This window comes from Pomacea canaliculata, linkage group LG6, assembly GCF_003073045.1.
Source record: "Pomacea canaliculata isolate SZHN2017 linkage group LG6, ASM307304v1, whole genome shotgun sequence".
In the NCBI taxonomy this organism is placed as follows: domain Eukaryota; kingdom Metazoa; phylum Mollusca; class Gastropoda; order Architaenioglossa; family Ampullariidae; genus Pomacea; species Pomacea canaliculata.
Genome location: NC_037595.1, coordinates 652,348 through 674,233, shown reverse-complemented (window position 1 = coordinate 674,233; position 21,886 = coordinate 652,348). Strand labels below are relative to the sequence as shown.

The 21,886-nt window shown below is 47.2% G+C and overlaps 2 protein-coding genes across 4 annotated transcripts; one reads left to right on the top strand and one right to left on the bottom strand.

The window, feature by feature from the left end:
- Window positions 1-231: 231 nt before the first annotated feature.
- LOC112566721 (beta-1,3-galactosyltransferase 5-like) lies at window positions 232-3,415 on the bottom strand. 2 transcript variants are annotated; one of them, XM_025243057.1, is made up of 3 exons: window positions 3,355-3,415; window positions 3,008-3,168; window positions 232-2,011 (listed from the first exon to the last, which is right to left on the bottom strand). In XM_025243057.1, exons 2-3 carry the CDS (start codon window positions 3,009-3,011, stop codon window positions 933-935), a joined length of 1,083 nt encoding a protein of 360 aa, XP_025098842.1. In that variant the 5' UTR covers window positions 3,012-3,168; window positions 3,355-3,415; the 3' UTR covers window positions 232-932. The 2 variants fall into 2 exon arrangements, with proteins under 2 accessions (XP_025098842.1, XP_025098841.1); XM_025243056.1 differs by having other exon boundaries at window positions 3,008-3,363.
- Window positions 3,416-5,977: 2,562 nt separating this feature from the next.
- LOC112567245 lies at window positions 5,978-13,243 on the top strand. 2 transcript variants are annotated; one of them, XM_025243866.1, is made up of 4 exons: window positions 5,978-7,782; window positions 10,189-10,338; window positions 10,479-10,602; window positions 11,065-13,243. In XM_025243866.1, the coding sequence occupies exons 2-4, from the start codon at window positions 10,292-10,294 to the stop codon at window positions 11,464-11,466; spliced, it is 573 nt and encodes a 190-aa protein (XP_025099651.1). In that variant the 5' UTR covers window positions 5,978-7,782; window positions 10,189-10,291; the 3' UTR covers window positions 11,467-13,243. The 2 variants fall into 2 exon arrangements, with proteins under 2 accessions (XP_025099651.1, XP_025099652.1); XM_025243867.1 differs by lacking the exon at window positions 10,189-10,338 and having other exon boundaries at window positions 5,986-7,782.
- The last annotated feature ends 8,643 nt before the right edge of the window (window positions 13,244-21,886 follow it).

Here is a 21,886-nt window from a genome sequence, read left to right as displayed (position 1 = left end):
AACTTTCCTAGGGCCTAGCTGTTTGGTGCATGTGTTCTTTTTGCTCATAAACTCTAGGGTAGGTAAAACGCATTTGCTCGTGTTCGCTTTGTTCATCCTCAATTGAGTTTCATCAGTCAAGCTGCTGTCACCGGGTCAGGGTTGACATCGCACACACCAGTGTCCGAGTAAATGATCCTTTTAGCTGTACAGTAATAACTGTATGACAAGCACAGTGTTAAGCATCAGTAATCACATCATAAAACTTGTTTATTTAATCACACAGCAAGCACAACTACAAGTTAGAGACCATTCCCTGCTGTTTCGATGACTTTGTAAGACTTGCGTGCGCTATACATGGTTTACACAATGTCTTACACAGCACAGAACGACTGAACGACTAGAAGAAAGAATACAACATCTCACGACACCGACACATTTTGTTCCTAAAAAGATTAACATTGATTGACAGTTAATCCTGAATGATCGAGTGTATGCAAAGTGCAACAGATAAAAATACAGACAGTAACATTCCCTTTCAACTTGGAATCATGCTGCATTGTCAATATTCTACTCTTTCAATATTCTTCTCTTTCTACTTGTTCCTTTCCGTCTCTCACTCACTGGCTTTCGCTCTCTCTCTCTCTCTCTCTCAAGTATTCTACCTGTCGCTCAAACACTACCTCACCCACCTCCACTAGCTCATTGTGTATGTGCGCCAGACAGCAAGCAGAGTGAGAGAGAAGGGAAATGAAGATTTACTCAGAAACTTCGCAGTCTTCCCAAACGTTACCATTCCCTCTCATTCTTAGCCATCACCATCGTCCTGACTACCACTACAACCACACTGCAACCATGAGTACTCCTCAATGGCCACTGCATGTCTGTGAGCACGACACTCCTTATTCGTTGTGATTTTTAAACTGAAATCTTCTGTGGAACCGCTGTTGCCGTCAGCACAACTGTCTGTCTTGGCCCAGAACCTCCCACACACCGACCATCTGCCTGCTGGACAGACAGGTGAGAGCAATGTGACTATCCCTGTCATGCGTGAAGCTACAGAAGGACTTGTTGTGGAATTGGTCAATCAAGAAAGGCTCCACGCGGAGTCGAGAGAGTCCGATGGTCTTGGCCAGGCAGCCCATGAACACGTCCTCGAAAGGAATGTAGGGCATGTATCGGGAGGCCACCAGCAGGTCAGGGACCACGGTATTGTCCAGCAGATAACAAGGGCCACTAGCAAAGGAGGCATAGGTACTGAAAGGGTACTCATCCTCCGTAATGGCCCACTTGCCGGAAGTGACGACAGGTGGGTTGTACATGACCTGCCCCAGCAAGGCGTTGCGGAAGACATTCTGGTAGGTGTACAGCAGGGTCAAGAGGCGAGGTATGTGCACAAAGGTGTCCTGGTCGGCCTTGAGGACAAAGCTGGCTTGCGAACAGTGCTGGCTGATCCAATTCAGCCCCGCCAGGGTCTTGAGGGTGAGGTTCCTGTAGGTGTCCTCGAAGTCCATCACCACGAGGTCCTGGAAATCCTCTGCTTCCTTCTGGATCCACTGCAGCTCGGCGTCTGTCCGGGGCTTGCCCAGGAAGAAGAAGAGTCTGACCTCGGCCGTGATGACGGCGGCAGGCCAGGTGCGTGTGATGGCAGCTTGACCCCACGTGACTCGTACCGTGTGTCTGCTGGAGGCCTCGCTTGGAAGGGAGGCAACCAGAGCAACAATGTAGGTGTCGTTGGTGCAGGAGGTGGGAGCGTCGGGCGAGGGCTGAATGATGATGATGCTGGGAACGGTGACGCTCTGCTGCTCCTCTTCCACGCGCAACCGGAAGTAGTCTCCGTGCATCCAGTCAAAGAAGAGGGCATCCTCGATATCTGTCACGTGGTACATGTCACGTGGTATGAGCCTGCAAGAGGCCAGAAGGAGGAAGAGCATGGTGAAGAAGACGAAGACGAGGAGGCACAGGCAGCGAATGTAGCGCCAGCGCCCTCTGTTGACGGGGTGGTAGCAGCCCCTAACCAGGGAGTACTTTCCTGTCACGTGACAGAACAACAGAATTAAAAAGGTGAGTCGGAAGGTCAGCAAGACAGACGACACAACAGGGCGCGGGGTTGATGAGTAACTCATCTTTGTACAGGACTGAGGCAGTGAGTGAGGACACACTAACACACTAACACACTAACGCACTAACACACACACACTTGCTACACTCGACCTCCATCACCTGCGGCTCTGAAGTGAACACAGTCTGAACAGACTTCTAGAGTTGTCTGTAGTGTCACAGAGAGACACGCGTGCTACACAGACATACAGACAGACACATACACGGACACAGACACTTGTACAAGCTCGAGCAAACACAGATACGAGTACAAATACACAAACGCTTGACTGCAGACTCACAGACAGACATCCACACAATCAGTGGTGTCGGCACACACACACAGACAGACAAACAGTCCACACGCTGAGGCCTCGTGAGAACTAGTCATGTCATGAAAACAGACATGTCACTAGTCATGTCATGAAAACAGACATGTCACTAGTTGTGTCATGAAAACAGACATGTCACTAGTCATGCCATGAAAACAGACATGTCACTAGTCATGTCATGAAAACAGACATGTCACTAGTCATGTCACTAGTCATGTCATGAAAACAGACATGTCACTAGTCATGTCATGAAAACAGACATGTCACTAGTCATGTCATGAAAACAGACATGTCACTAGTCATGTCATGAAAACTACAACAGACATGTCACTAGTCATGTCATGAAAACTACAGCAGACATGTCACTCACAATACTGTCAGGACTAGTAGCCATTGTGCTGCTCATATCAACACTACTAAACGACTTCAAACTTATCTTGACATCGGACACACGCTGGGAGACGAGTGAGCCACCTTCGGAACGAATGAAAAATGGAAAGAGGGTGGGTGTCCGTGAAAGAGGAGTAGCTTCTACAACCTGTAGACGATGGCGGGTGGCATACTAGCGTGTGGACGGGTAGAGAAGACGGACTTACTCATGGTGGAGAGATGCTGCAGGTAGCAAGCAGGGTGCACCCGGGAAGCAGACACTGATTTCCACCGAGTGTTCACAAAGACTCAGACGATGTGGACCAGCGGCGGACAGCGGGTGTAGGTGTGCACCTATGTGTCATCTCACAATTACAGGAGGCAGATGCTGCACATTAATATTTGCACATTGATTAAGGGAGGTGCGCTACGTCACGTGACCCTCTGTGACAAGGAGAGTACTGCTCACGCAGAATAACACAAACTCACACACACATAGTATTAAACCATAAAGTATAATAAGCAAACAACATCAATAAACACTCGCACATTATAAAGCAAGAAACAAACAAACCGTGTCACACACAGACACACACGAACGACAACGGTGTGGACGAAAGTTTTCGTGTTGACATGTAATCAGAGGTGAGGCCAGGCAATAAACCCACAATCAGCCTATTGATCCCCAGTGTCCTCCCTCCCTCTCCTATTTCTCTCTCTCTCTCTCTCTCTCAACTATTAATCCCGGCTAATTCATGTCGACTAAGATGAAACAGGTGGCCACAAACTAGTCCCAACAGCTGTAACCAGGATTTGCTCGGAATTAAAATGACATTAAACCATTTTTTGCTGTTTCAAGACGAAAACAAGTGTTTCCCAAGACCGTGTGTAACACTAGTAAAAATAAAAATAATAGTAATAATAATACAAGCCCCCCTCACCGGAGTGTAAGGGTTGGGGGAGACTTCTTGCTTTAGAAAATACTGTCTGCACGTATCATGTTGGTCCTCGGGACCACATTTTGTCTCCCAGTGAGTATGAATTTTGTGAGCTAATTAATTGTCAGTGTTGTCTGGCTTTCCTCAGTCTAAATTTGTTTGAACTGGTCGTGACAGTAGTTCTAATTGCGGTTTAATTTATTTGTTTTTTTGTTTGAATAATTCTTGTAATATCTCAGTGGGAGACCGAGCCATTGATTGACTGATTGATTGATGAGTTGATTGATTATGAAGAGCCATAAAGAAGGGCCCAGCACCACCACAAGCAATTGTAAGTTGTAAGCGGGAGACAGTCACGAGGTACAATCAGCGGGTGCCCGGATGTAGGCGAGCGAACGAAGTGTTCATGTCGGTGCGAGTGAACGCCGCTCATCTCCAGGGGCTTAGTGCTGAGCTCTGCCCACAGCCGTAAAGCCGCCATTGATTACAGATTAAAGAACGAGCACCCAGCTGCTGGCCGCCACATTGATTTGCGCCCCCTGGGTGCTGACGTCAACAGCCTGCACGTGCTGCTGGCGTTATTATCTGGTGGTGGTGCGAGCCCGTGACGAGGGCCGGAGTCTGTCGAGGGGTTGTTGCTGGCGGTTGACGCCAGGCACGCATCACTTCACGTCTTCACTCACTGGTCGATGGCAGTAACGTGCCCGCCACCCGACACGTGCACGATGCGGGTAGGTGGCTTGACAACGACTGTGCGCGTTCCACAGGTAAATTAGCAATTAAGAAGGTTGTTTATATGACACGGGGTTCGTGTTCTGTATAACGAGTGTCATTCACACAAAAACACGCCAACGAGAGCTGGTGCACATCCTGCCATACTCAGTTCAAAATGAAAAAAAAAACCAAAAAAACAAAAAGAAATAAAACCCATACAATTGGATCAGAGTGAAATAAACCACCAAGGTCCCCGTTAAAAAATGAACCTTAAAAATAAGCCAATTAAAGACAGTGAGAGAATACTCTACACCAGTCTACTCACACACACACACAAACACACATACGTACACATGCACATACACGTATGCACGTACAGACAATGTATTTCATGTTCTGTCTGTCTGTCTGTCTGTCTGTCTGTCCCCGTGTTGTTGTCCCCCTGTCTCCATCTTACACTCTGCTCCTCAGCTGGGACACATTTGACGATAGTCTGACCCCGGGGTCAAGGTGCTGATGTTGTCATCGTCAGGCCACCAGCAAGAAACATGTCTACTGCCCTGCTGCCAGGCTACACACCACCCTCCCACTCCCCGAGTCCCACCCTACCCCCCTACTCCTCACCCTACTCCCCACCCCTTGGTGTACGACCACAGCATCTCCACACCACACTAAGCAGCCATCTACATGCACTCGGGGTACTTTGGTGTTGACGCTCGCCTAGCGACACCAGACAACCTCCACTCCTGGGTAACGGTGTAGTAAAGTTCTCGCACCTTGCAGCTCCTTTGATTGCTTTCCTCATACCTTCGGCAGGTGAACCACCCGCAGGTGTACCGCTACGTCCCACCCGGGGTGGCGAAATGTGCGCTTCGCTCGCTGTTACGATACGTGTCTAGAGTTTTCAGCCTGCTTCTAGTCTGTAGAGTCACAGGTCTCTACTGTCTTCACCCGGTCTTTACTCTCTTGAACTACAGGAGATGTTTGAACTTTACCTCTACTCTGTGATGTTAGTGTTTGTAGTGTTTACCTCTACTCTCTGACATTAGTATTTCTACTCTATCTGTCTGATACTACATGTTTCTAGTGTTTATATTTACTCTCAATATATGTTTCTAGTGTATGTAAGTTGTCTATTACATATGTCACATGTCTCTCAGGTGTCTTAGCTGTCTACTACATGTCTGTCTAGTGTTTCTCTCCTATCTCTCTACTCTGTAACTGTGCTTGTGTCCTGTGTTTCTGTCTCTACTCTCTGATACTACACGTTTGTAGTGTTCTACCTGTTTCCAACCTCTAATATGACATTGTCTATATTTCTGCTCTGTTCTCTGACTGACGAGAGAAGGTGCGAGAGCAATGTACAGTTTCTCAGTCCTACCCTGTCAGCTGGCGCCACTCTGATCACGTGGCCCGTGCACCAGGAGCTAGTTACCTGTGCAAACGGTCATTGACAGGAAAATTCAGTGTCCAGCCTCCTTATGTCTTACTGTCCACATCAGCAACTGTCTACTTGTGTAGTCATGTGGAAGTTCGATACGCACCTATCGATAGACCGGGATGTAGCTGAATATCGCACAGAGCTCTTGAGAAGGAGATGTCATTAGGGTGGCGCAGTGGGACACAAATGAGAGTCGAACCTCACCACCCCGCTAGCTCATAGCTCGCCATATAAATCATGGGCCTTGGAGCCTCCATGAAAGCTGCAAGGAGGAGCAACTCGAGAGTTTCCCGGAGATGCTTGCTTGGAGACTGGCGGCGCCCACTCTTGCACGTGCACAACGTGTTCAAGGAGAGAGAGAGAGACTGCAGGTATTCCTCGCTGCTTCTTCCAGCTACTAGGAGGATTTGTTCTTCATGTATTCATTCCTTGTCCAAGCATGCAGTTGTGGCAGTAGAGTCTTTCTTTGCCAGCAAATGTTGCAACATTTGTTTGTTTGAATGGGCAATAAAGTTTGTTGCTGTTTGACTGGTGCACACCTCGAGACTCGCAGTGGAAAGGTGTGTGCAGCGTGTTGACCAAGAGGTGGGTAGGTGCGAGATGAGGGGTTGGGTCACTAGAGACTAGAGGGCGCTGCAGCCCTCAAGGAAAGTAATTAAACAGAAACCCTGCCACCCACTTCTTTCATTTGTACACCGACTGCTGGCACCTTGTGAGCCCACGACTGACTGTCCAACACAACCTTCAACACCACACATCGTCCATCTGCACAGGTGTGTGGGGCTACTTCAAAGCACCCGGCATCGGCTGTGTAGAGAAATACTCTCACAACAGCTTCAAGACTAGACATGGGCTACGTGTAGAGAAATACTGTCACAACAAGACTAGACATGGGCTGTGTGTAGAGAAATACTGTCACAACAAGACCAGACATGGGCTGTGTGTAGAGAAATACTGTCACAACAAGACTAGACATGGGCTGTGTGTAGAGAAATACTGTCACAACAAGACTAGACATCGGGTGTGTAGAGGCTGTGTGTAGAGAAATACTGTCACAACAGGACTAGACATGGGCTGTGTGTAGAGAAATACTGTCACAGCAAGACCAGACATCGGGTGTGTAGAGGCTGTGTGTAGAGAAATACTGTCACAACAAGACCAGACATGGGCTGTGTGTAGAGAAATACTGTCACAACAAGACCAGACATCGGGTGTGTAGAGGCTGTGTGTAGAGAAATACTGTCACAACAAGACCAGACATGGGCTGTGTGTAGAGAAATACTGTCACAACAAGACCAGACATGGGCTGTGTGTAGAGAAATACTGTCACAACAAGACCAGACATCGGGTGTGTAGAGGCTGTGTGTAGAGAAATACTGTCACAACAAGACTAGACATCGGGTGTAGACAGAGGGTGCAGGACACAAGTGAACACCACAGACTTTCTACGTTGTCAAAAGCTTTGCGCTCTACCGCGAGGTTGAAAGCAGAGAGCAAAGATTATTTCCACCTGGACTCACCTGTTAGGCGCACCACTGACCTCTTTGACCCACTATCGAACTCAGGTGAGTTTGCAGGTCTCCTCCACTCCGCTGGACAAGTCGCTCAGATGAGCTCTGGCAACTTTCCCCTCCTTGCTGTGGAGGACAAGACCAAAGAGAAGTTACTTCTAGTGGTTCACTAGGCCAGTACACCTGGGATATGACAGTCGTCCTCAGGTACACCGACAGGTGACATCAGACGTGTGGATGTTGTGATGGTGGGATTTCTCTCGGGTGTCATGTCCGCACAAGTGGGTGTTGTGATGGCCACTCTTTATCGCTGATTCGCCAGGGTCCAGCTGTCAGCACGTGATCGCTCACACCATTGACCTCATCAAATAATATTTACAGCAAAGTTGCGAGATCAGGTGAGTTATCTATTCCTATTGGCTGACCAAAAAAATGTCGCCAGTACTGCTGGCACCGTCAGGTGAGTCAGGTAGGTGTAGGTGACTTCTTATTTACTACTTGTCGTCAGGAACATAATCGCCAGCCCAGTGGAGGCTACTAGATACTAGATGAGGGGCATGGCACATGGGCAGTCCAGTCCAGTCCAGTCCAGTCCAGTCCAGTCCAGGCCATTAGATAAGCAAGTCTATGTCATGATGTCCGTTTCCATCGTTTTTGATGTTTTCATTGTGAAGGGAGCTAGTCCTACAGTAGGGCTCACATCCAGCCGAGAGGACTAGGACAGTGTTTAGGACAATGGTTAGGACACAAGGGGACATGTTCAGAATGTAACCGCCACTCAAGTCACGTGATTTCTGTGTATAAACCGCTCGCTGTAAGTCCCTGTTCACCTCTAAGGACTTTGTTAGTATTCACGTGACCAACTTCCATGCTTTCCCTCTTTAGCATTATGCGCGATTTCGGAGAATTGTACCTGCAGGTGATCTTCACCCCACACGGATGGTAGACCACTTCCTGTCGACAGTTGAAGCGTAGAAAAAGAAATTAAATAAACTTGCATAAAAAACAGGAAAAGCATCACAGCAGCAGACAAACAATAAAATAATTCATAAGAAACAACAGCATACATGACAGCGACCTGGATAGAAGTCGATTTAACACAAAGTGTAAACAATGCAAGTTTTAATGATGTACCTGAGCTCATGTCACGCTTTGTAGAGAGCCTGACACCACATCCATGCCTGACCGAGATAGTCGGAACACATTGCAAGTTTCGACAGGTCGACAACGTGTGTGCCTCAGTCACACCACCAACTAATATCCCTGGACTGCTGGCAGACGATTTTTTCCAGTTAACTGCTAAAACGAGGCATTAGACGACATAGCTTCCGGTTTATTTCACATTCTTTGTTACGGCTCGCCGAGACTAACAGCGGATCACTTCGCGAGAGGCCAAGAGTGAGTCTCGGCAGACAGACAGCAGTCCATACATACACCTCCATGGGCACACTGACAATATCTGAACCGGAACCAATTGAGCTGTGCGGTTTTCTGCGCATACTTTTCGCGCACCTAATTATGAAAAGGCGATATCTATTGAACAATACATGATAACAGTAATACGTTGGATGCTGTTGATAGGTGTTGTCTGATACTATTTCCTGCCATGGTGTTTGTTATTTTGCATACCTGTCATGTCATATTGTTTACAAATATTCGCTCAAATGGAGGTGTGTCCGGGTGTTAATCACCTCCTGCAAGTGTTCTTTCTTGATATTTATAAGAATTCAATTTGAGTTGAAACTTAGAAACAATGCAGGCTTTAAGAAAAAGAGTTTTCTTTTACTGCAGGGTTGGCAAACCTGTTTGTTATCTAGAAGCTGCTTTGATATTTATGACATCATTGGAGGGTCATACAAAATGACATTGCCTTGTTTGGTCAAGCTGTACTTTCGCCACAGTATGTTGACACTTGTACAGTGTACAACCCCAGTGTCACTGCCCCTTGTGTCATTAGGTGCCAACAAGTAGGCTCCACTCCTATAGTCACCCGACTGTTGGGGCAAATATGTTTAGAACTAGAAAGTTCCAACACGAGACAGAGAAGGTAGTAGAAACAACCTGTTTGTGGGTGAGGAGTGAAAGTACAGTAATAATAACAACAACAGCAGCAGCAGCAGCAGCAGCAACAACAACAACAACAACAACAACAACAACAACAACAACAATTTAGTACACACATACCTCCTCCTGAGGGAATAGTCCATGGCATTTATAAACACACGTGCTACACACAGACACGTGCACACGTGCACAAATCAACTCATGAACTCAAACAAAATTTTCCTAGCCAAACCCTTTTTTATTAGCTTATCCTTTGGGAATCGACGAAAGGATTGTGTTGACTCTTGTAGGCGAACGGTACACCGAGGTGCACGACAATGTCAACGATAATTAGGTTGTTGTTGTTGTTGTTGTTGTTGTTGTTGTTGTTGTTGTTGTTGTACGAGTTGACATGGTCGAAGAACGCTACGCGTATCAACAGTCAACACCAAACCGGAAGTAGTCTACCCTCGGCTTGGGGTGAAGGTCAGATGAGGGCACAATTCGCCAAAATCGTCCGCAAAGGCTGCAGGCAAGTGACGACATGCATTCCTGTCTGTCCCGTCATGCACCTTCCTTGTTTGTCCCTCAAAATGTAGGGCATTATGATGATGATGATTGATGGATGATGGATGATGGATGATTGATGATGATGATGATGATGAACTTAACACACATTTACGTTGTTAAGGAAAAACTGATAGATTTACTGAAATCTGAGGTTGCCTTGGCGGGCCGGACATTCCCCATCCATGAATTAGCACAAACCAAGTGTGAACCTGATACAGTGACCAGAAGTAGAGTTATCCCCATGACAACAGGACCAGCGCCATCTCTCACAGCACGAGAAGTTCTATTATCCCCATGACAACAGGACCAGCGCCATCTCTCACTCCACGCGAAGTCAGAAGGTGACGGCGCCATTTCTCTCAATGACAACAAGCAAAATCATGTTGACAATGTCATGACAAATGAGGGTGTCCCCCGTCTCTGCTTTCTGTTTGTGGATGTTCAACCCAGGGTGAACTATGTCTTGTGTAAAATATTTCAGCCCGGACATGATGGCGGAGTCGGGGCACGGTTACTACTTTCAAAATGGCATCTGGCTGAACCGAGGGGAGACAAGTCGCAGCGACCGCTATCAGAAGTGGACAGACGACAAAATGAACTCCAAGGTAAGTTGTTTGTTGTAAATATCTATAGAGCAGACACACACACACAATGTGATGAAAGTGCTTGCAAGTAACAAGTGTGACCAAAGTGCTTGTCAGTAAACACACCTGAACAACACGTACAGGAGGGCTCAGGTACTTGTGCAGGATGTCACTAGAAGACAGGTTAGGACAGACAGCAAAAGGAGGTAGGTCACGTGATAAACAATGTCAGACATGACTAGAGACCTAGACCCCACTGATGGTTGACACTGTCAATGGCAGACTGACAGGTGACACTGTCAATGGCACACTGACAGGTGACACTGTCAATGGCAGAGTAATGACATGGCCGCATGGATGACGTATGTGTGAGTATGTAACGGTCGCATGGGTCAGCTACAAACGACAGAAGAACAAGTGCAGCAGACATAAACTAGCAGCGCCGCCACGACTGTTACGTCACTCACTTCTTTGTCTCGCCAGGTGGCGCAGCTGGACAAGCAACGTCACGTGTCCCTGGTTCGCCTCAACAGCGAGTGTCTACAGATGCGCTCACAGCTGCGGGGTCTGCAGGATGAGAGGCGGCGGCGGGGGTCAGGCCTGGAGGGGTCACGCGAGGTTGCCGCCACCTCGCCCCCCAGTGTGACCCCAGGGTCACTGTCCAGCACCACGCGCACCACCACAATCAGCAAGTCCGCCTCCACCGGCACACTGCTTCCCTCCACCGGCACCTCCCCCACCAGGAAGGGGCCGGGGGCTGCCCCCGGAGGTGGGGGCAGGGGCGGAGGAGGTGCCCCTGTTGACGTGGGGGTCAGGATGAGGTCCATGCACAGCAGCAGAAACCTCAGCAAGCTCAAGAATGAAATGAAGGTCAACTGGAAGTGACCTGTGGGTCAAAAGGTAGCGCAAGGGGCAAAGGTAAGATGAGGTGGATGTGGCCGCGGCCATCAGGTGCTGAGGCTAGCCTGTGTCCACAGTCCAGGTGTTCACAGTCCTCTAGGCCTCCACAGCCACTGTGAACACAGCCTGTGCTGCTCACTTGCTCTGTGAACGCTGAGTTCATGACACGCTCCAACAGCTAATGTAGGGGCGATAACAGTTAGTCCCAACACGTGACCTGGACACGTCGTCACGCTTGACCGGTCTGTGTGAAGACGATCTGTGCAGACACGCGTAGTTTTATTTCTGGTGTTGCCTGCTAAGGAATCGACCTCCACACAAATTATTTTCAAGCACGCGCAGCTGACAGCTTGCCCTCCATTACACTATCTACATGTGTAGAGTCCCGTCGTGTTGTCTTCCCCTTGTTTTGGACTCAAGATGGTTGACTGCACTTCAGTGTCTCAGTGTTCGAGTCTCACAGCCGCAAGTGGGATCTCTTGTGGGATCTCTCGTCACGGAAGATAAAAAACAGCAAAACAACAGTCGGCCTCATACACGAGCCGCCAGCGTCTTGGACACGAGGTGTGGAAGCAGACACGTGCATCAGACGATGTGAGAAATGCTGGGAATGGTGTAGAGTATAGAGCATAGAGCATAGAGCATAGTAGATTATATAGCATAGAGTAGAGAGTATAGAGGATAGAGCATAGTAGAGTATAGAGCATAGAGAAGAGAGTATAGAGCATAGAGGATAGAGGATAGAGGATAGAGCATGTAGCATGTAGCATAGAATATAGAGCATAAAGTATACAGCATAGAGAATATAGTATAGAGTTAAGAGTATAGAGCATAGAGTGGATGCATATAGCATAGAGTGGATGCATATAGCATAGAGTATAGAGCATAGACCAAAGAGTATAGAGCACAGAGCATAGAGTATACAGCATAGAGTATAGAGTATACAGAATAGAGTTTAGAGCATAGAGCAGAGTATAGACCACAAAGTATAGAGTATACAGCATAGGGTATAGAGTAAACAGAATAGAGCATAGATTAGAGAGCATAGAGTACAGAGTATAGAGCACAGAGTATATAGTATAGAGTATAGAGCACAGAGCACAGAGCATTGATGCAAATATAAACAGAAATGACTATACTAAGGACTATACCTTCTACGGTATGACTACACCTTTTACAGGCTGTAGGAATGAGTGTAGATACAGTGTGTGTTGTGTGTAGAGTATTAAAATACAAATATATTTTGCTTGATATTTTATTATCACTAAACTTGTATTTCATTAGAAAACAACTGGTAGAGATGTCTTTGTACAGTGCGACTTGGTATGTAGAACACTTATTATACAGTAGGTAGAACATTAACTGTACCTAGTGAAAAACATTTACTGTGCCTAATGTAGAGCAATTACTACTACACCTAATGTAGATATTTACTGTGTCTAATGTAGAACATTTACTACTACACCTAATGTAGATATTTACTGTGTCTAATGTAGAAAACTTACTACATGTACTACACCTAATGTAGAACACTTACTACTACACCTAATGTAGGTATTTACTGTGTCTAATGTAGAAAACTTACTACATCTACTACACCTAATGGAGAGAAATTACTACTACACCTAATGTAGAACATTTACTGTGTCTAATGTAGAAAACTTACTATATGTACTACACCTAATGTAGATATTTTCTGTTCCTAAGAACATTTGTAATGTTTAGAGTAAATCCGAGTGTGGTAATAAAGTCATAGAGTGCAGCTGATGTACACACAGTGGTTTATTGCAGAGCTGCATTTCTGTTTGTACACACAGTGGTTTATTACAGAGCTGCATTTCTGTTTGTAACAAACATCGCGGATACAAAAGGTTGCTGATACCTGGTGACATTGGAATCTCCCCTGTGTGACGTCAGCCAGGTATTGAGGTCAAGTCAGTTACAGACCACGTCAACGCTCTCATGTCGCTGTAGTAGTCGGCTAGTGTGTCTTTCATGATGTCGCCAACAGAATAACAAGAGAAAGAATGAACTGACTAACACAGCAGCACAACACACAAACACGCGCACGCAGGTAAGACAACAAGAAAACATTGCGCTTGCTGACATCCAGCCCTCCACCGAGGTAGAAGAAAGTAAAACACAACATTACAACGAAACAAAGACATTGAACTCATAAAGATAAACATTAGGATGTGTACACAGATGGTTGTTGTTACAACTGACGAGGATCAAACGTGTTGACTACGACAGACCACGTGGTACAATGTTGTCAATGTAAGTAACGGTGCTCAAGTAGGTGGGAGGCCTCTGTGGGCGATCAACGGTTTGTTGGCAGAGAAACAGTTTTCAGTAGTCGTCTACGATCTCAGGCGTAGAGGGAAGCCTGACGGCGACACAAGATGGCGATTTCAACGCGAGATATATAATATATTCTAGTCATATATATCAAATACTCAGTTCCCCTCGCCACAAGACCCGCCTACAGCTCGCCAAAGGGACACCACTGCTGTCGTCGTCTGTACCGACATTACTTCCCCTGGGTTGTTACAAGCAGTCGAAATTTTATTATTAAATGAGCTTTACTTCTGAAGATCTACTTCTGTCTGTAGCACTGGATGAAGTAATGTAAGCCCATTGAGAACTGTCGACCGAGGAGTGTTCCACGAGAACTGCATTATAAGTGTTCCACGAGAACTGCATTATAAGTGTTCCACGAGAACTGCATTATAAGAGTTCCACGAGAACTGCATTATAAGTGTTCCACGAGAACTGTATTATAAGTGTTCCACGAGAACTGCATTATAAGTGTTCCACGAGAACTGCATTATAAGTGTTCCACGAGAACTGCATTATAAGTGTTCCACGAGAACTGCATTATAAGTGTTCCACGAGAACTGCATTATAAGAGTTCCACGAGAACTGCATTATAAGTGTTCCACGAGAACTGCATTATAAGTGTTCCACGAGAACTGCATTATAAGTGTTCCACGAGAACTGCATTATAAGTGTTCCACGAGAACTGCATTATAAGTGTTCCACGAGAACTGCATTATAAGAGTTCCACGAGAACTGCATTATAAGTGTTCCACGAGAACTGTATTATAAGTGTTCCACGAGAACTGTATTATAAGTGTTCCACGAGAACTGTATTATAAGTGTTCCACGAGAACTGTATTATAAGTGTTCCACGAGAAACAGGTCTGACTTTGAGGGAAAAGCAACAACTGACAACAACTTTGCTGCTTTTGATGACAGTGCTGACAACGACGGCGATAATAACCCTAAGGACACTTCATTTTAATTTGGAATTCAGTGCAGTGACTGCAGGTCTACAACTCGACATTCTCCCCCTCCCCCTACACACACACACTCACACGCTCACACTCACACACACGATCACACTCACACGTTCACACACACTCACACGCACACACTCTCACACACGATCACACACACACTCTCACACACACTCTCACACACTCTCTCACACACACACACTCTCACACACACTCTCACACACGATCACACACACACTCTCTCTCACACACACACTCTCACACACGATCACACACACACACACACACACTCTCACACACTCACACACGATCACACACACACACTCACACGCACGCGCTCACACTCACACTCACACTCACACACACACTAACACACTCACACACTCACACACACTCACACACTCACACACACTCACACTCATACACTCACACTCACACTCACACACACTCACACTCATACACTCACACACACACTCACACACACTCACACTCATACACTCACACACACACTCACACACACTCACACTCATACACTCACACTCATACACTCACACACACTCACACACACACTCACACACACACTCTCCCCTGTACTGTGCTGTGGAATGGTCACGTGGCCACCCAGACGTGCTGCATGTTGCCGGCGGGCAGATGAAAGACAGAGAGCCCAGAGTACAGGTGCTCACATTTGCTCACATTTGCTCATCTCCATGGCTTCGTTCTTCTGACTGGAACAGTTGACAGTTACTCGGAGGGACTGCTAGTAAGGACCGGCAGTAGTTGCTGCAGCTGCAGCAGTAGTCGAGGTGTCGATGTTGCTGCTGCTTGATGCGGCTGCGCAGTGACCTTAGTGAGATTGAACTCACCTGCACGCGGGGAAATGTTCTTCTCGTGATTATTAGTCTATTATTGCCGCCTGCAAGATGGATGCAGTGGTAAGAGCGATGGTGTGGTTGTTGCTGTAGCGTAGGAAGATGCTTGGGGGATGCAAACTGCATGGTAACAGTGAAAGACCTTCGTATCGCAATTTACGGAAAAAAGGATGAGGCACGTGAGGGCAGCTACGTGAGGGCACGTGAGGGCAGCTACACACACACACGCGCGCACACGGTGGTAGCATCACAGCATGCAGTGGTCAAGGACAAAGCAACACCAGACAAGCAACAAACCTCATTTTGAAAAATGAATCATTATTATCGCAATCACACGATATTAATCACAATCAAGGTTTGCAAGTCAGTGTAACCTCCCACCTCCCCCTCCAAAAATAAACCTACTTACTTCGCGGCACGTGCCATAGTTCCACTCCTGGGAGACCCTAAGGCCCATGGTTCCAGCTACAGAAGGTGCTACAGCTCCGTGTGTGTAAGACCTCTACGACCTATCATTTCAGTCACACCTGTCGTTGTTGATGTTTTTTTATGATTGAAAACTTCTGAGATACGGATGGAAAGAAGGAAGTTACCAAGGTTACCCAAGTGATGCTACTCCCGGGGTATTCTGTAGTAATGCTCGCACCCAGCTGTGTCTGACTTATCGCTTTGACTTGCGGACTGGATTCAAGGAACACTTGTGTGAATTCCGTTTGTGGATGTTCATCGTGTTTGCCAGCTGCACACAGGCGGCGCAACTCTCAGCAAATATTCCCACAAATGTCGGCCGCCATCGCTGATGGACTGGACGATCGCTCACCGATTTGCACTTTCATCTTGATTTTGTCTGCGGGGGGTTTGTTGCGGGGGCCGCGGGGCAGTTTCCCAACATGGGGCACTGAGGTGGGGGCGGCCGACCTTTCGGTTCAGCCAGTCCATGACCTCAACAATTCATTTGATTGGCTGAAGAACTCATTCGCCGTTGACACGATGGTTGTCATGGTTGCTACGAGTGGCTGCTAACTCTACCAACACCAGCACCCGAACTGTCAACATTTGTAGTCACCATACATAGCTGTCTTGTCATCATACATAGCTGATTTGTCATCATACATAGCTGTCTTGTCACCATACATAGCTATCTTGTCATCGTACATAGCTGTCTTGTCATCGTACACAGCTGTCTTGTCACCATACATAGCTGTCTTGTCATCACACATAGCTGTCTTGTCACCATACATAGCTGTCTTGTGTCATCATACATAGCTGTCTTGTCATCATACATAGCTGTCTTGTCACCATACATAGCTGTCTTGTCATCATACATAGCTGTCTTGTCACCATACATAGCTGTCTTGTCACCATACATAGCTGTCTTGTCACCATACATAGCTGTCTTGTCATCATACATAGCTGTCTTGTCATCATACATAGCTGTCTTGTCACCATACATAGCTGTCTTGTCACCATACATAGCTGTCTTGTCACCATACATAGCTGTCTTGTCATCTGACATCTGTCCATGTTGATTACTTCACCAGCTGGTTTCCTGGCCAATCGCTGCGATTGTAGTCACCTTCCGGCGCCTCTTCCTCCGTGTTGTGATAAACAATTGTTTACATATACTGCTCAAAGCAATGGAAAGCCTGTTTAGTGCCAATAAACACACAGACAATAACATTGAATCAGAACATTGGTTTATTCCTTGAATGAAACATCATCAACCAGTTCTATTGAACCAAATCATTTTAGCAACAAGTATTTCAACTTGGACTGACATAACCTGTATCTTCAAAATTCAGAAAAGTGATAGAAGAAAAAAAGAAGAAAGTCGATATCGTGTGTGTCCACCTGTGGCCTGAAGGCAGGAAGACATGTTGTCTCATGGACGAGCCTCTGCTCTCTCAGTCCTTTGAGGAGCCGCCTGCCACTCGTGCTGAAGGAACTGGTTGAGGTCAGCTGCGGGAGGTTGGGGGCGATCGGCTCTAAGACTGACCCAGGACATCCCCCCCCACAGATGTTGAATGGTATTCAGGTGGGGAAAGGTCAGTCAGTCCAAGCCGTTGACTTGGTGCTGCAGGAAGTCATTGATGACCCTGACCCTGACCCTGTGCCGTCTGGTCGTCGTCCTGGAGAGCGCGCCTGGCCGATGGCCTGCAGTGGTTACAGAGGCTGTAAAACATTATCTCTCTACATGCTACACCTGTCAGGTTGCCTTGCACCAGGTAGAGGGGAGTTCTGTAGGCTGTCCCCATCCCACCCCACACCCTGATGAATCCACCACTACAGAGGTATCATGGTGACTCTCCCCCTGTGCTCTCCAGACGCGGATGCTGCCATCGTGACAGGACCCGGGGGTTGTTGTCTGACCTACACCTACTGCAGATGTAACCCTGTTCATGTCTATTCCTAACTCGGGGTTAAACCTACTACCGCTCTCCCTCTCCTTCCCCTCCCTGCCCCCTCCCATCCCCCCCCCCCCCCGTGCCCGACTTGGCTCCCCGGCTGTAAGCAAAGTCCGGAATTCAGGATGTCAAACGGTTTCATTTGAAGACACGAGCCTCTGGTGGTCTGCTGACATGCGCAATGCCAAATGTTTTCATTTCCAGCCGTCAGCCCCGATCCCTGCTTGACGTGGGTGCGCGCGCCGTCAGGCGTTGTCTTGTCCTCGCCCTGCTCTCGTCCTCATCCCGTGACGAGGGAAGCTGGCGAGGTCGTGACCGGAAGAGGAGAAGACAGAGAAGGACGCCAGCAGATTTCTGAAAAGTAGGATTGGAAATGGTGGCGGACAGGCCGGAATATCAAGTGCGCGTCAACAAGTGCTATTTGCATGCGTGTCCTTGCAGATATGGAGAACCAAATGGAGGGCGAGGACAGAACAATGTCGACCACTGATGCCGGCCTTAACCCCGCACACTGCTGAGGTCGTCAGGGGAATGGAAATGGTGCTGCATGCCGGCAAATCTTAAACAGAGTGAGAGGCAAAATAGAGTTAAAACAACGAAACGTGTGATGAACCATTCCAGCTGACAGCGTCTACCGACAGGCCGGCCTGGCATGGGTGTGCGTGTGTGCGTGTATGAACCGTTACACGTGTATGACGTGTTTGAGTAGGAGACAGAGACAGAGGAGAGAGAGACTGGGGAAACTGGGGAATAACAGCAATTGATGACACACAGAGAAAAGTAGATAAATGAGTAATAGCTAGTAATGAGAGAGAAGGATAAAGACAACAATGACAGGGTACAGAAGAAAAAGTTGGAAGAACTGAAGTGGAAGAAAGAAGTAAAGAGAGAGAAATAGAAGGATGGTTATAAAGAGAGAGGAGAAAAGAGTTATAAAGAGAGAGAGGAGAGTAAAGAGTTATAGACATAACCTGGAATTCAACATTATTTTGACCAGGTCAGTCTCGCTGTCGTACCACGAACTTGTATTATTGGACTGCTTGCAGATGATTGTTTTCCCAATTAATAACTAGAACGAGGCTGGTGTATTCAAAGCTTCCGGTTAAGTCCCATTCATTGTTTAGGCTCGCCGAGACTTACAGTGGAGAACTTGGCAAGAGGCTAAGTGTTGGTCTCGGCAGACAGACGGCAGTCCACTATACACGTCTGTGGTCAAACCGACTTTACCAACGGCTTTGTTCTCCAGGAATTTTGCGAAAAAAAGTCTTGACCTTGGGCTTCTGTGTCTTGTGACATCTATTGTGTCACTCATCTTTGTTTCGCCTCAACAACCCCTCGTGTGTCAGCCGTTGGTAGTCTTGATGGCAACTGCTGACGAGGGCAAAAATTAACCTGTTCCCTCCCCCGGTCCGCGATTTCAGTCAGGACAAACGGTGAGACTAGAGACAAAACTTTTTTCCCTTTTTGTATTGGAAGGGAGGAAAGGAAAAAAAGATCAAAGAAACAAAGGCTTGGAGGAATCCTGGGTTATGTGGACATCAGTGAGGAAGGCAGGCTGGGCGGAGATAAAATGCAAGTGATAGCCGCCAGCCCCATCTCATTTCCACGGGCTTACGACCCCAGGGCTCATGCAAGGCCACGTGACTAGAATGGCTGGGGTCTGACGTGATAAACAACAGCGACGTCCCGTGGCAAGGACTATTTTTTCCTCCATCATAAAGAAGATTGGGAGGGACAGCGGTCGGCCACCAGCGCATAAATATGCAGGGAAGGCAAGTGCGGCCTACCCGCTATCTTCAGCCCGCCTGGCCTTGTTCTGTTTGGGAATCTGACCGTGTGGCACCCGTGACATCAGCTTAACCCCATCCATGTTAAGCGTCCTCACTGTAATCTCCGGTCTCAGTCTCTCAAGGTCTGATGATAGAGGAAGGGGTGACAACCCCGGTATTCTTTCGCTCATTTTCCCCTGTGTCGTCTGGTCTGGTCACACAGTCCACAAGGACCGTTCACACAGTCTATAAGGACCGTTCATACAGTCCACAAGGACCGTTCACACAGTCCACAAGGACCGTTCATACAGTCTATAAGGACCGGTCACAGTCCACAAAGACTGTTCACATAGTCCACAAGGACTGTTCATACAGTCTATAAGGACCGTTCATACAGTCTATATGTAAGGACCATTCACACAGTCTATAAGGACCGTTCACACAGTCTATATGTAAGGACCATTCACACAGTCTATAAGGACCGTTCACACAGTCCACAAGGACCGTTCACACAGTCTATATGTAAGGACCGTTCATACAGTCTATATGTAAGGACCGTTCACACAGTCTATATGTAAGGACCGTTCACACAGTCCACAAGGACATTCACACAGTCCACAAGGACCGTTCACACAGTCCACAAGGACCATTCACACAGTCCACAAGGACCGTTCACACAGTCTATATGTAAGGACCGTTCACACAGTCTATATGTAAGGACCGTTCAAAAAGTCCACAAGGACATTCACACAGTCCACAAGGACTGTTCATACAGCCTATAAGGACCGTTCACACAGTCCACAAGGACATTCACACAGTCCACAAGGACTGTTCATACAGCCTATAAGGACCGTTCACACAGTCCACAAGGACCGTTTTCTCGATGTGTGTCTGTGTGCGAGGCTCAGTGCACTCGTGTGTATGGAAGCTAAGAATGAAGCTGCTGGTAGGTATACACACTAGTGTCACACAGCTCACTAGCAGTACTGTACTGTGTACGAAGTTTATGATGTATACAGTTTATCAGATTTATCAGCACTGCTATGTCGACAATTTGCAATTGTAACGGACTCGTATGTACAAAGTGCATGCTGGTCTAGGCTACGATGCTGAAGGTCTGCTGCAAAAGCTGGCAGGAATGGAACTAACGGCTACCACGAGGGACAACTGCTGTTCTTCAGTCATCCTTCACAAACAAGCTGGCAGTTGTACAGGACAGTACAACAATACCTGACAATACAGGGAACACAGCAGATGGCGATACAGCATGACATGACAGTACAGTACGGCAATACAACACGACAGTACAGTACAGTACGGCAATACAACACGACAGTACAGTACAGTACGGCAATACAACACGACAGTACTGTACAGTATGGCAATACAACACGACAGTACTGTACAGTACGGCAATACAACACGACAGTACAGTACAGTACGGCAATACAACACGACAGTACAGTACAGTACAGGCAATACAACACGACAGTACAGTACAGTACGGCAATACAACACGACAGTACAGTACAGTACGGCAATACAACACGACAGTACAGTACAGTACGGCAATACAACACGACAGTACAGTACAGTACGCAATACAACACGACAGTACAGTACAGTACGGCAATACAACACGACAGTACAGTACAGTACGGCATACAACACGACAGTACAGTACAGGCAATACAACACGACAGTACAGTACAGTACGGCAATACAACACGACAGTACAGTACAGTACGGCAATACAACACGACAGTACAGTACAGTACGGCAATACAACACGACAGTACAGTACAGTACGGCAATACAACACGACAGTACAGTACAGTACGGCAATACAACACGACAGTACAGTACAGTACGGCAATACAACACGACAGTACAGTACAGTACGGCAATACAACACGACAGTACAGTACAGTACGGCAATACAACACGACAGTACAGTACAGTACAGTATGGCAATACAACACGACAGTACAGTACAGTACGGCAATACAACACGACAGTACAGTACAGGCAATACAACACGACAGTACAGTACTACAAGT